Below are 13,860 nucleotides of genomic sequence, written 5' to 3' on the forward strand. Positions count from 1 at the left end.
AGCCTCTCTGTCCCACTATTACAAGTCCACTCAGCCTCTCTTTCCCACTGTAACCAGTCCACTCATTCCCTCTCTCCCACTGTAACCAGTCCACTCAGCCCCTCTCTCCCACTGTAACTAGTCCACTCAGCCCCTTTTTCCCATTATAACCAGTCCACTCAGCCTCTCTGTCCGACTATAACCAGTCCAATCGGCCTCTATGTCCCACTATAACCAGTCCACTCAGCCTCTCTGTCCCACTATAACCAGTCCACTCAGTCTATCTGTCCCAATATAACCAGTCCACTCAGCCTCTCTGTCCCACAATAACGAGTCCATTCTGCCTCTCTGTCCCACTATAACTAGTCTCCTCAGCCTCTCTGTCCCACTATAACCAGTCCATTCTGTCTTTCTATCCCACTATAACCAGTCTTTTCTGCCCCTCTTTCCCATTATAACCAGTCCACTCAGCCTATCTGTCCAAATATAACCAGTCCACTCAGCCTCTCTGTCCAAATATAACCAGTCCACTCAGCCTCTCTGTCCCACTGTAACCAGTCCACTCAGTCCCTCTGTCCCAATATAACCAGTCCACTCAGCTTCTCCGTCCCACTATAACCAGTCCACTCAGCTTCTCCGTCCCACTATAACCAGTCCACTCTGCCTCTCTGTCCCACTATAACCAGTCCACTCAGTCTCTCTGTCCCAGTATAACCAGTCCACTCTGCCCCTCTATCCCAGTATAACCAGTCCACTCTGCCCCTCTATCCCATTATAACCAGTCCACTCAGCCCCTTTCTCCCACTATAAGCAGTCCACTCAGCCTTTATGTCCCACTGTAACCAGTCCACTCAGTCACTCTGTTCTACTATAACCAGTCCACTCAGTCACTCTGTTCTACTATAACCAGTCCACTTAGCCTGTCTGTCCCACTATAACCAGTCCACTCAGCTTCTCTGTCCCACTATAACTTGTCCACTCTGCCTCTCTGTCCCACTATAACCAGTCCCTTCAGTCTCTCTGTCCCATTATTACCAGTCCACTCAGCCTCTCTGTCCGACTATAACCAGTCCACTGAGCCTCTCTGTCCCACTATTACAAGTCCACTCAGCCCCTCTATCCCACTATAACCAGTCCTCTCAGCCCCTCTGTCCCACTATAACAAGTCCACTCAGCCCCTCTGTCCCACCATAACCAGTCCACTCTGCTTCTCAGTCCCACTGTAACCAGTCCACTAAGTCTCTCTGTCCCACTATAACTAGTCCACTGAGCCTCTCAGTCCCATTATAACCAGTCCACTCAGCCTCTCAGTCCCATTATAACCAGTCCACTCAGCCTCTCAGTCCCATTATAACCAGTCCATTCAGCCTTTCTGTCCGACTCTAACCAGTGCACTGAGCCTCTCTGTCCCACTATTACAAGTCCACTCAGCCTCTCTTTCCGACTATAACCAGTCCACTCGGCCTCTATGTCCCACTATAACCAGTCCACTAAGCCTCTCTGTCCCACTATAACCAGTCCACTAAGCCTCTCTGTCCCACTATAACCAGTCCACTCAGTCTATCTGTCCCAATATAACCAGTCCACTCAGCCTCTCTGTCCCACTATAACCAGTCCATTCTGCCTCTCTGTCCCACTATAACTAGTCCCCTCAGCCTCTCAGTCCCACTGTAACCAGTCCACTCAGCCTCTCTGTCCCACTATAACCAGTCCATTCTGTCTTTCTGTCCCACTATAACCAGTCTTTTCTGCCTCTCTTTCCCACTATAACTAGTCCACTCAGCCTCTCTGTCCCACTATAACCAGTCCCTTCAGTCTCTCTGTCCCATCATAACCAGTCCACTCAGTCTCTCTGTCCCATTATAACCAGTCCACTCAGCCTCTCTGTTCAAATATAACCATTCCACTCAGCCTCTCTGTCCCACTGTAACCAGTCCACTCAGTCCCTCTGTCCCAATATAATCAGTCCACTCAGCTTCTCTGTCCCACTATAACCAGTCCACTCAGCCTCTCTCTCCCACTATAACTAGTTCACTCAGCCTCTCTCTCCCACTATAACTAGTCCCCTCAGTCCCTCAGTCCCACCATAACCAGTCCACTTAGTCTCTCTGTCTCACTATAACCAGTCCACTCAGTCTCTCTGTCCCACCATAACCAGTCCACTCAGTCTCTCCGTCCCACTACAACCAGTCCACTCAGCCTTTATGTCCCACTGTAACCAGTCCACTCAGTCACTCTGTTCTATTATAACCAGTCCACTTAGCCTCTCTGTCCCACTATAACCAGTCCACTCAGCTTCTCTGTCCCACTATAACCAGTCCACTAAGTCTCTCTGTCCCACTATAACCAGTCATCTCAGCTTCTCTGTCCCAGTAACATCCGTACAGTGATACATTGCATGTTTGGGAGGAATCAACAAATCCACCTGAATAATGCGTTGTAAAAACTAGAGAATATTGTGAGGAGCATTGTGTTTTATATTGATTTAATTCTATTCTATTCTACCCTTATTATCAGAGGAAATCAACGCCACCTCTTCAAGAGCACCCAGCGAAAGGGACAAGCTTACAGACTCATGAACAACATCAAGCGGAAAGAAAAAGATAGAGGTGGATGGGAAGGAGGGCAACAACAGCTGGTAATAAACATATTAAGATGGTAGAGTTTAAGAAATAAATTTAAATAAATAATAAAGTGGTTCAATGGCTAATGTGTGCCGCTAACTGTTGCTTGTTCTGTGATAGTTTCTATACAGACTTCATACATACAATGGTTGATATATTGCTTAAATGTGTTTTTTTGTGGTAAATAATCTCTTCAACATGTTCACCAGCAGTTTCATTATTATTCATGACGCAGTTTTAATTTACGGCGTATATTCTCCTATTTTTGTCTTTGCCTCACATTATCAACAGCTTAAAAACTGTAACGTTGCTCTTGTGAGCAGAATTATCAATATTTAAATGTAAATAGGCAATTTTATGCAAGCTTCATTGTATTAAATGATTTATTAATAAAGGCCATAATGAATGGAAATCAATGGAATTGAAAGATAATTTATCAGTGAGATATCCCCTTTTTGTTTCATACACCAAGGTTGGTTTGAATGTGAACACTATTTAACTTAAAATGAATGCAACTCAAAATTCTGATTGCTTTATTCAATTTGTTTCATTGTACAGATGTTTGCAGATGGTCTGGTGTTTACACAGTCTATGGGAACTAGGGTCTAGGGAACTAGGGTCTTCAGGTTTGTCCAAATCCTGTGTATCTTTGTCATTTTAGTCATGAACATCACTCCACTCTATAGCAATTATATAGCAATTTAAGTAGCCTCTTTAGCTTCATTATGAACTTCATTATGAAATTATGATAGGATATGGTCTGTAATAGACATGGCAGGCATCATTCAGTGCGATTTACACTTCCCGAGAATATTATTATATCTGATATCCAATACTCCTGAATACCTGAAGCTGACATTACAGCTGTTTTATGGAGCTCATTCTTTGTTGTTGATTCTCAGAGAAAAGACTGGGGAGAAGCAGCAGACTGGATGGAGACACAATTTATAATAAAGCATGTCATAAGAAGTGTCATGAAAAAAGTTATAGTATACTTTTTAAAAAATATAATAGTGTAGTTTGTCATACAAATTGGCACAAAAAAATCATGGTATGCCATAAAAATGTCATAGTCTAGTATGTCATTACATTTCATCATAACAAATGTCATAAAAAGTCAAAGTATATTATGCCATTAAACATTAATAAAAAAAACTGTAATGGAAAATGGAAAAGTCATCATATGATATGCCATAAAAATTACATAAGAACTATTATAGTTTGGTATGCTATTAAAATGTTACAGTGCGGTACGTCAAGACAAGATAAAGATATCATTGTACATTATGCTATGAAAGTATAGTATGCCATAAAAAGGTTATAGTATAGTATGCCATAAAAATGTTTTAAATAATGTTCTAGTATAGTATGTCAAATAAAAATAAATGGTTTAGTATGCCATAAAATGAGCATGAAAAATGTCATAGTATAGTATATTTTATTCATTAAAATTTTAAAAATATTAAATTAATTCATTAAATATGTCACAGTGGCAATGCAATATGCCATGCAAATTGTATTTAAAAGTCAAAGTATATAGTATGCCATAAAAATGTCATAGTATGGGTTGTATGATAATAATAATAATATATAATGTGTGTTTTCAGTTCATGAAAGTTAATTGTAATATTTCGGTTGCCTAAAAATATCTTATCCAGCGCTCGGTTGCACTTCTGGTTTCAAAACCTCAAGCGACCAGCAGGATTCATCAACTCCTGGGAACTAGTGAATGTCACTTTACTTAAGTAGGTGAGCAAGCACAGGCAGATTGGAGAAACAGGTTATTCCACCTCCTCTTTCAATCTAAGACAAAGAAAGAGAGCATCAATGGGATGAGGAAGAAAAAAACTCCCAGTGTGGATGATGATGAGTGTTTCCGATGCAACATCCAGATCTGCCTCGCTGATTGTGTCGCTCGAAGATAAGCGCAACATTAGCAGCGTCAGCTAAATTTTCCAGAAGCATACTTTCGGGGCCAGTTGTGCGTGTGACGCCACACAAAGCCACATCTGAGGAAAGATAAGAGATATAATGAGCAGATACGAGTCACTCTGAGGGCTCCTCCCGTCACTGCTCTACATTCTACAGGGACATACAAAAGAGACGACCCGAGACTGTTTTCTGCTACTGTTTTATTTTAATTTGTTCAGTACTGGAGTTTCATGGACCAAACAATGGCACAACACTGCGTTACAGTTTCTCTCTTTGGGTACAACCGACTAACACAAACGTTAAAATTATTCCTCTACAAATTGGACTAAAGTACATATACACACATACACACGCACACACACACACACACACACACACACACACACACACAGTCTCTTTCTCTGTCACAGGCGCCAAGCACAAAAACTCACGTACACACACACACACACACACACACACACACACACACACACAGAAACACAGTTACTGCACACACATTCATTCTCAGAATTTCTCAATCACTCTCACACACACACACACGCACACACACACCACATGCATCCACCCATTCACAATATAATACATTCTCAGGAAGAAGAAAAAAACAAACAGTCAATTATGCATTTTAGAGCATTTCATATAATTTCTTTCATAACACTCATATTGAACGGTGCCCACCTCAAACAGTAGGCCATACCACGACGTGTGTGTGTGGCAGGTATTTGGCAAGGCCTAGAACTGTGCCTAACGACAGTATGGTTTTATCTGGGGAACCTATGTGATGATCCAGTGACCTCACTGACATTTGGGGTGACAGCTAGAGAGCGTATCTACTTTAAGGGGGTGATTATCAGCCAATGTATGGTCTTCAAAATTATTTCCCATTTTCTTATTGGTTCTCCACATTTAATATCTTATTTTGGACTAAAACCCCCCTTAGTGCCATGCAGGAACACACTGGTGGTTTTCCAACCGTCAGCCCAATTATTACAAATATTTAACATAACTTTGTTTTTTTATTATTTTATTTCCTACCTTCATATCTTATTGGTTTCATTTCGGTGCAGTATGACAATCAAAAGGGAAGGCTGGCCCACACTAAAATATTATTCAAAACTAAGCAGATGTTGAAAATGTGATAGACCCAACACAGCCTTCAAGGATAAATGTTGGTATCGTACATTTCTGCAAACCACGGACATGTTGAATGCCAAAATATTTTTTAATTGTTATTAGAACATTTTTGCATTTGTGCAGAGCAAGTGACGTAGTATATCAAGCCACCATTATTGAAAGTTGCTTGGTATAATAACTAGTCTTGAGAGTGAGAAAGTTCACTTGGAGATGGAGGGAGTGTTGGATGGAAAAAACACAGGACTTTTACCCAGGAGACCGTTGTTATTGTCCTGTGTGAAATCAGAAATTAATCTTGTGTTTACGCTCTTCATGTAACATTATGCTATGTTGTTACGTTATCGTCTTAACACAAACCGTTACTTTTTTTTCTAACCTTAACCAAGTAGTTCTGTTGCCTCAACCTAACCAATCGTGTGGCAACGTTAACCATGTGGCATTGTGTGTTTCTGCACAGACTTTGTTGCTCTTCAATACATACCTGACTTCCATAGCGGCAGCCCTGCACCCCCTGGCTCACGATTATGTAGGTTATATACTTTTCGTAGGTATAAGTTCAAACAGTAAATAACGACAGCCTGAGTGGATATCATGGACAGGATGATGTGAGTGTATTTCCCAAAATATTAAACAAATATTGCACATTGATTATGAGAGTGTACTGAAATTAACTGAAACCAATAGCCGACTGGAAACTTTAAGAACCTATGGTTTAAAAAAAACGTAGTAGGATACAAGATTTGTAGTAAATGGGCTTAAACATACAAAACCTCCAAGATGGTCCTTTACTGTCGAATCTGTAAGCTTTGATACAACTGCGAGTTTAGTTTCTAGAGGAGCTTCAACACCAACAAGGAATGTTACATGTGCATTTTTTTTAAATCATCTGTCAGGCGAGGCTTGCTTCTTAATGAACAACACAACACACAGATAAAGTTTACTGGTTTACAGTTGACGAGTTGCGAGTGCTATGGACACTGAGAGGCTATGCCTCCTATCTCCCACTGCCACTACATTCACCTCCAGACCAACGCTCTGGTCACAACATACATGTTTCCAAACTCCAGTCGCATTGTGCAGATATAGAGCCCATCTTCAATACATGGTATAGGATTTCATAGACATATTAGTACCAACGGGAATGACACAGAAACATTTAGTTGGGTTATAAAAGTAAAGCATAGCATACACACTATACTTCCTGTTTAATGGTAAGAGACTGCATCTGGGTAGATGCGGATATTGTAAGTATTTTTTTTTTTAAACAGGCATATAGTCTATGTATGTAAGTAGTGCCATCATACAAGAAGCTTTTATGACGATGCTTCTTCTCTCTGGCAGCTATAGGACATGTTGGCGGGGTGAAGCAGGACTGGGCAGTAGTGGTGGTTTAAGTGATCTAATGCCAACACTGTTTTTCTTCATCATCATCATCAGTTTAACGTCAAGATGCTGAAGCTTCAACAGAAATGTTTTTTCTCACTGTGTGTGTGAATGGGACTTGAAGCTCTACTGTAACTGAGAGATATCGGGGTCACTGCAAGCTACAGAGTGCAGGAGACACAGCTGTCTTTCTCTCTCGACATTTCAAAACAACACACACAAAAAAAAAGTAACAAATACGTAACTTAGATCTTTTTTTTTTCCTACAGTTTAAAATATAAAATTCAAGTGCAATTAAAGTTCCAAATATTAGTTACATCACATACATTTCTCTCTAAAGTAACAAGCTGTCACTTGCAGGTAGTTTATCTCATTTTGTTATATATCTTTTTTTTTTATTTAAAAAAAATTACAATATAGACTTTCTGATTCACCCTATTTGATCTTCCACCCTCTGAAGGCGGAATGGTTTCCCCACTTTCACATTTCTTTCAAATTATTTCCATGTTAAAATAGGTTTTAAGTGCACCAATAGTTTTTTCTTATCTCTGTCTTGTGCACATCAGGGCCAATGACGAAATCCAAATTCAGAATACATCCATGTTCACTGTGTGGGCCGATAAGTCTCAACACATCGTGCACGTACACCCGTGTGTGGTCCACACAAAAGCACACATCCTACACACCTGTGTATGCGGTGTACAGCTGCGATTTGGGCTTCTGCAAGTTCTGACATGTTCAGTATAAATATTACAAAAACAAAAACACAGAAAACCAAGCAGAGCGGGATAAAATGAGAGGAGTGAAGTTGTCGACAAAGGTGCAAAAATCTGGGGATGGTTTGGAGACTAGAGGAGATAGTTTATGACGTGCTGAAATAGGGTTTGACCGACATTGGGTTGCTGAAACTGGCCATTTACTAAATTCCACTTTACGATAATATGTACTTTAATTACTTAAGGAATGCATAATAATAATAACCATTAATGACTTTTCATGCTTTACATATACTAAAACACATGGTCCGACAGAATTAGATGAGAAGATCAATAACTCTCATTTCCGTGCATCACATATGACGCTAAATCAGCAGGTTAGCTTAGCTTAGCATGAAGACTGGAAACGGGGAAACTGCTAACCTGGCGCTTGTCCGAGGTACAAAAAAAAATGTCTTTGAAGAGCACTAGTAAGGACCAGTGAGGACCAGTGAGGACCAGTAAGGACCAGGGAGTCCCAATTAATCAAACAAGATATGACGTGTTAATTACTGAGCTCAGCTGGTGAGCAGATTTTGTCTCTGTTACCTTTGGAGAGAGCTAGGCTGGCTGTTTCCCTCTCTGTCCAGTCTATATACTAAGCTAAGATGTCTGTTGCTTGATATTTAACATACAGACATGAGAGTGGTATCAAACTGCCACCGCAGCTTGATTGGCCTTTTTAGCTTTTAAGCTGGTCAGTAACAAATGTGTTGGGAAACTATAATAGCCACTATAACATCTAATATACAGGTTTCCTTTCAGCTGCAAGATTGTGTATCCTCAGTGACAACAATCAAAATAATGTAATGATATGCATGTTGCTATAACTGGACTCAGACAAAGGATGTAAAGGTTTGCTATGTTGTGTCTGACCATGCCCTTTATACTGTATATATATTCTTTTGTTGAAAAATACTATTCAATATTCAATTAGAACCTGCACCCCCACTTTAAACCTTAACTGAAATGTTACAATACCAAAATTGAAAAAAAACATTCACACATGTCAAATTTAAAGAAACAATATATACACATAATATATATCAGGTATCTTATGCTACGTTATCAAAAATATTAATACTGGCCTGCAAAAACCCATATCGGTCAAACCTTAAACGAAAAGTTTGCCTGATATCAGACAGAATTGTCGACTCTTTACACTCCGTTTCCATCGTCAGTCGGACATGGCCTCCACTGAAACCAATTTGATTTTCCCGAACCATTCACTAGAGAACAACGCATCCGCCTGAGCGGTATCAGTGTGTGATGCCATGCCAACATACTGGTTTTGCCAGGGATTTAAGAGTGTAGCAGAGCGAAGTAAAAACAAACTAGGATGTCGGGTGATATTGAGAAGGCATGCTACCTTCAGCACACAGCTTGACAACAGTTTGACAATGGCGTTAGTCCCGCCCATGGTGCTAATTGGCTAACCGTGGACCCCCCCTCCCTCGCGGCATTCATAAGCGCGATTGCTTTATCTGAGAAACCGCTGTTTCATGTCATGATGCCAGACGAAGTAATCACCTCGGTGGAGTGGGAGGATTCAAAGGTCTGGAGCCAGGCGAAAGAAGCGCTGCACTAACCGGAGGAAAGGGTGTCAGTTAATAATGTGTTAAAAGGAAATGAAGATGTTTAGTCATAAAACGGGTACATTAATGTGTTGACCCAGGTAGGGGAGAAGTAGACAGGGTAGGGGGGGGGTTACATTTAGGTTGCTGGGTTTGGAATGACGCAGGATGAACGGTGGTCTTTAAAGGGACAGTGGAGGGGCCCGGTCTATTTGTACGGCCTTAGGAACCTGGTGACTTTGGAACGCAGCAGCTTGATGAAGGAGCGGGGGAACATCTCTTTGGACTCCTGTGCCGTGTACCTGAAGTAGTTCTGGGGGTGGGCCAGCACATCAAACAGGGCCTTTATCAGCTTCTTGTCCTGTAGAGAGGACACACGGACAGAAAGTGTCATCCCACTGGTCCAATCATATGAGGTGAGTTAAAAGACATTCCCTCTGAATGAAAGACTGGTACTGTATCTGTCAGTACCTTCAGTATCTCCTGGTGGTTCTCGGAGGCGTAGAGCCTGCCATCTCGCACTATGTCCTCTATCAGCTGCTGGTAGTCCTCTGGAACAGAACAGGGTTTGATGACAGAGTATGTAGAGTGTAAGTTGATGGCAGTATAAAAATGAGGAACAGTGGATATGATTCACAAGGAAATTCGCAGCCTGTATGTGAGATTCGATCCAACTTAAGTGTCTGAGCTGTGTTGAAGGTGACTCACCATCGTAGGTGACGTATGGGACTTGGAAGCCTTTGCCACTGTTGCCCTCGTTGGACTTAAACTGGATCCAGAGCTTACGGGAGCGAGAGGTGAAAGCGATGGGCCGCTCATAGGTCTGACACGTCTCATAGGTAGTGATGGAGGTGGGAAGGGCTGGAGGAATGGTACAAACATGTTAGAATAGTACTACTACACATCCTTGTGATTTTACAGGATTTAAAGGCTGTTTCTAAACCTTTAGTAGATTAATTCAGTTTCTTTTCACAGGAAAATTCTTGGTTAGATGTGTGTAAAAATCCCAGGAAACCCGGTGTTCTGGGTTACTACATACTCAATTGAGAAAGCATCTCTCACCTTTATGTACTGTTTGCCCCAGAATCAATTTGTTTCTTCACTTCCTGAAAAGGGTCTTGGTGCGGTTGTAGTATGATTGCTTTGTTCAGATGTGCCCAACTAATCACATCAAAAGGGGAACCAGAGTCGGATCCAACTAGACTAAACAACACAGGTTTGTATAAGCCTTAAGAAGAAGAAAGGTTGCTTTCCCAGAGGGAGCTTAGCACCGGTAGACAGCTTCAGCGCTCAACTGTGTTGAAATGAGCACAGCAAGACAAACTGAAGCTGGTAGTTTGTCACAAAATCAGGAGCAGTTTGTCAAAAAATTTGAACATTTTCCAAATCTACCTGCACCTGAGCCCACCTGCAGGATTGTTTTGCTAACTGCTGTTTCCAAGGTTAAGAAAGAACTGCTCAACTTCACAGATGAGAAGTCCTAGAGGTGCTCGGAATCTACTATCTCATGGTAATTAAGCAAAATGAATCTGCTGATGAAGACCATGTGATGTGGCCAAAAACAGTAAGGTGACTGTGAGTTGAGATTGTTTTGTCAAATGGTCTGAAACACACACTAGGTACAGACACTGGTGTGAGTCCTGGTGAGTCCGGGACTCACCACAAGTCAGGTATATACGGAAGTTTTGACGGAAGTAGCCCGCTATGAGGAACGAGAAGACTCTATTTGCAGTTTTGCATGCTACACAACACACTAACTTTACAACATGACACACCCAATTTACACCTGACTGACCCACTTTACTACACAACACAACTCTTTTACTACCTGACTGACCCACTTTACTACACATCACACCCACTTTACTACATGACTGACCCACTTTAGTACACATCGCACCCACTTTACTACACATCACACCCACTTTACTACATGACTGACCCACTTTACTACACACCACCCCCACTTTACTGCAAGACTGATCAAGTTTACTACACGACACACCCACATTACAACATGACGCACCCCCCGACATAACTTCCAGAGTAACAGATTTATTTTCTCACAAACCATGATGTTTTTCTAAACCATGATGTTTTCCAAACCAAGTAGTTTTTGTGCCTGAAGGTTCTGGTGCCTAAACCTAACAGAACTGCGACCGTTTCAAGGGCATGTCATGTAGCAGGCCTGTTCTTCAGTACTATGGACCTGCAGACACACCTACTTAACAACAACGGCACACATAAAAATGCCCACCGTTCTGACCTTCCTGCTACATTGCTTTGAATGGGGATGTTCTTTTTACCCCTTTTCTGTTTCTATGGCCAACCCTGCGGCCTGGCAATAGATATTAATCTATTTTGAGTTTTGAATGAATTAATTAATCAGTAACATGCAGACTAGGAACATTCAGTCCATGAATATGTCTGATTAGTTATGTTTACCTAAAAATAATCAGAATGATCAATTATTTCTTTACCACTCTTTCTCATGACTAGCACGTCTCCACACTCATCCTCGATTGGGAGGAAGATCTCTGGTACCACGATGAGAATCCGCCTCTTGTGTGGCGGGTTGATGGTCCAGACACAGTCCACGTTGGATGGGTAATCTCCAGGGTAGTTGGGAGACTCTATGTAGCCTGTGTATTCTCCCAGCTCACCTCCACACAGCTGGTCTGAGGGTAAAATAACAGAAACATTTAGCAATATATCTCCTTTTAATACAACAGCACCATGATCTGAAAAATCTACTGCTTTACTTGAAGACAATTCTCATGTAGCACTCATTACCAACCATGCTGTTAAATACTTTGGAGCAGGCTGAATGTATATGTTAAACAGCGTTACTTTTGCAGTGGGAGACATTGGTGGCTCCGTCAAAGTCAGTGGTGGTGTTCCCCGGGCAGGTGATGCAGTAGTTCTGCCCAAATTCTGACTGGTAGGTTCCTCCTTGGCAGCGGATACAGCGGTGGGTAGTGGAGTTGTAGTAATGTCCAGGAGCGCAGTGCACTGAGGAGGAACAGGAGGCAGGAGGCAGATTAAAATGAATGAGGATAAACAGCATGTCATCTACAAGATACATCACACAGCTGTGATGTTATTAATGCCTAGATTACAAAGCAGTCCTGTAAACAAAGCACAAAAGCCTGAATAGATGACTTTATCGTCTACATGTGAAACTGAACACTACTTTATGATGGCATCAGCAATGAATCTGCTGACAAATGGTTCGTGTCAATGCAAATCCAAGCATTCACATACACAGTTTTGAAAGTGGCAGAAAAAAAGCTCCAATTACACAGAAGCAAATCAAGCTCTTAATCTATAGAATATTAATGGAGGAACATCTCAACAACACTTCAGTATGGATTATTATCATACAGTGGTGTATATATAGGTGACCGCTTCTTTAATAGTCAGTTTTTTGGACAGCAAACTGGTATCTACATTGAAGATACAAAAAATAGCATAACTGCAGGACCTGTGCAGCTGATTCAGAACACTGCTGCTCAAGTCCACACTAAGACCAGGAAAGTGGATCACTCCAGTTCGGAAACCTTTCCCCTGGCTTTATGTTGGTCAAAGAATTGACTTCAAAATACTTCTGTTGGTTTATAAATCACTGAATGGTTAATTTCTGATCTTCTGCTACATTATCAACCATCCAGACCTCTTAAGTCATCTAGGACAGTTCCGCTTTCTGTCCCCAGATTAAAAATTTAATATGGAGAATCAGTTTCTATGCTCCAAACAAACTCCCAGAAAACACTCAGTTCTTTTTAATCAAGGCTGAAGATTTCTCCGTTTGCTGCTGAGAAGCACTGTACTGCAACTGTAGTTCTTGTATTTTACACTTTATTCTATTTCAGCTTGTTTGAATTTGTTTAATCTTTTGGCTCCTTAGTGAATGTTTTAATTGTATTTGAATGTCATTTTGTGGTGTATTTCTTTTGCACTTTGTCTGGATACTTTTGATGTTTTGTGTAAAGCACTCTGAATAAACCTTGGTGCAAAAGAAACACTGTACAAACAGACGTACAGTTTGCATATAGAGATGCACATGCGGACACAAAGCCTCACCTTTGGCCTCACAGTCCCTGAAGGACTCTGATCCGTCATACTTGGTCATGAGACCTCCTCCGCAGAGAAAGCAGAGGACACGGCCTGGTTCTGGCTGGTAGGAGCCCAACTGACAGGGCTGGCATGGACGGAACCCGTCGGAAGAGAAGTGACCCGCTGGACACTGACCTGAGGGAAGGACACAAGAAAGTCTTTATTCTCTATGTTCTTCTCTTAATGTACCTGTGAGCTTTACGTCTCTCTAAGACACTGTTTGAATATATGAACCGCACAATGTCAGAGAGTTTCTCAGCTGGTTAATATCTTTCTAATCTCAGCACCCAGCAAAAGCTCTGTCACTGAATACACTGACAGTGGTCTGTGGCGCTCCCTTGTGGCTGCAGCTCAGATTCACTG

General features: G+C 41.5%; 1 protein-coding gene across 2 annotated transcripts in view; it reads right to left on the reverse strand.

The window, feature by feature from the left end:
- Nucleotides 1-4,718: 4,718 nt before the first annotated feature.
- scube1 (signal peptide, CUB domain, EGF-like 1) overlaps nt 4,719-13,860 on the reverse strand; it is a 112,506-nt gene continuing 103,364 nt past the window's right edge. For both annotated transcript variants that reach the window (XM_068717061.1, XM_068717060.1), the window contains 6 exons: nt 13,465-13,632; nt 12,232-12,393; nt 11,862-12,059; nt 10,090-10,242; nt 9,853-9,932; nt 4,719-9,742 (listed from right to left, as the gene is read on the reverse strand). In XM_068717061.1, coding sequence (XP_068573162.1) covers nt 9,590-9,742; nt 9,853-9,932; nt 10,090-10,242; nt 11,862-12,059; nt 12,232-12,393; nt 13,465-13,632 — 914 coding nt within the window. In that variant the 3' untranslated portion in view covers nt 4,719-9,589. The remainder of the gene's footprint in view (nt 9,743-9,852; nt 9,933-10,089; nt 10,243-11,861; nt 12,060-12,231; nt 12,394-13,464; nt 13,633-13,860) is intronic.

The sequence above is a fragment of the Cebidichthys violaceus genome, unplaced genomic scaffold (genome assembly GCF_023349555.1).
Source record: "Cebidichthys violaceus isolate CVI_PGR_0920_01 unplaced genomic scaffold, fCebVio1.0.p SCAF_21, whole genome shotgun sequence".
Classification (NCBI taxonomy): Eukaryota; Metazoa; Chordata; class Actinopteri; order Perciformes; family Stichaeidae; genus Cebidichthys; species Cebidichthys violaceus.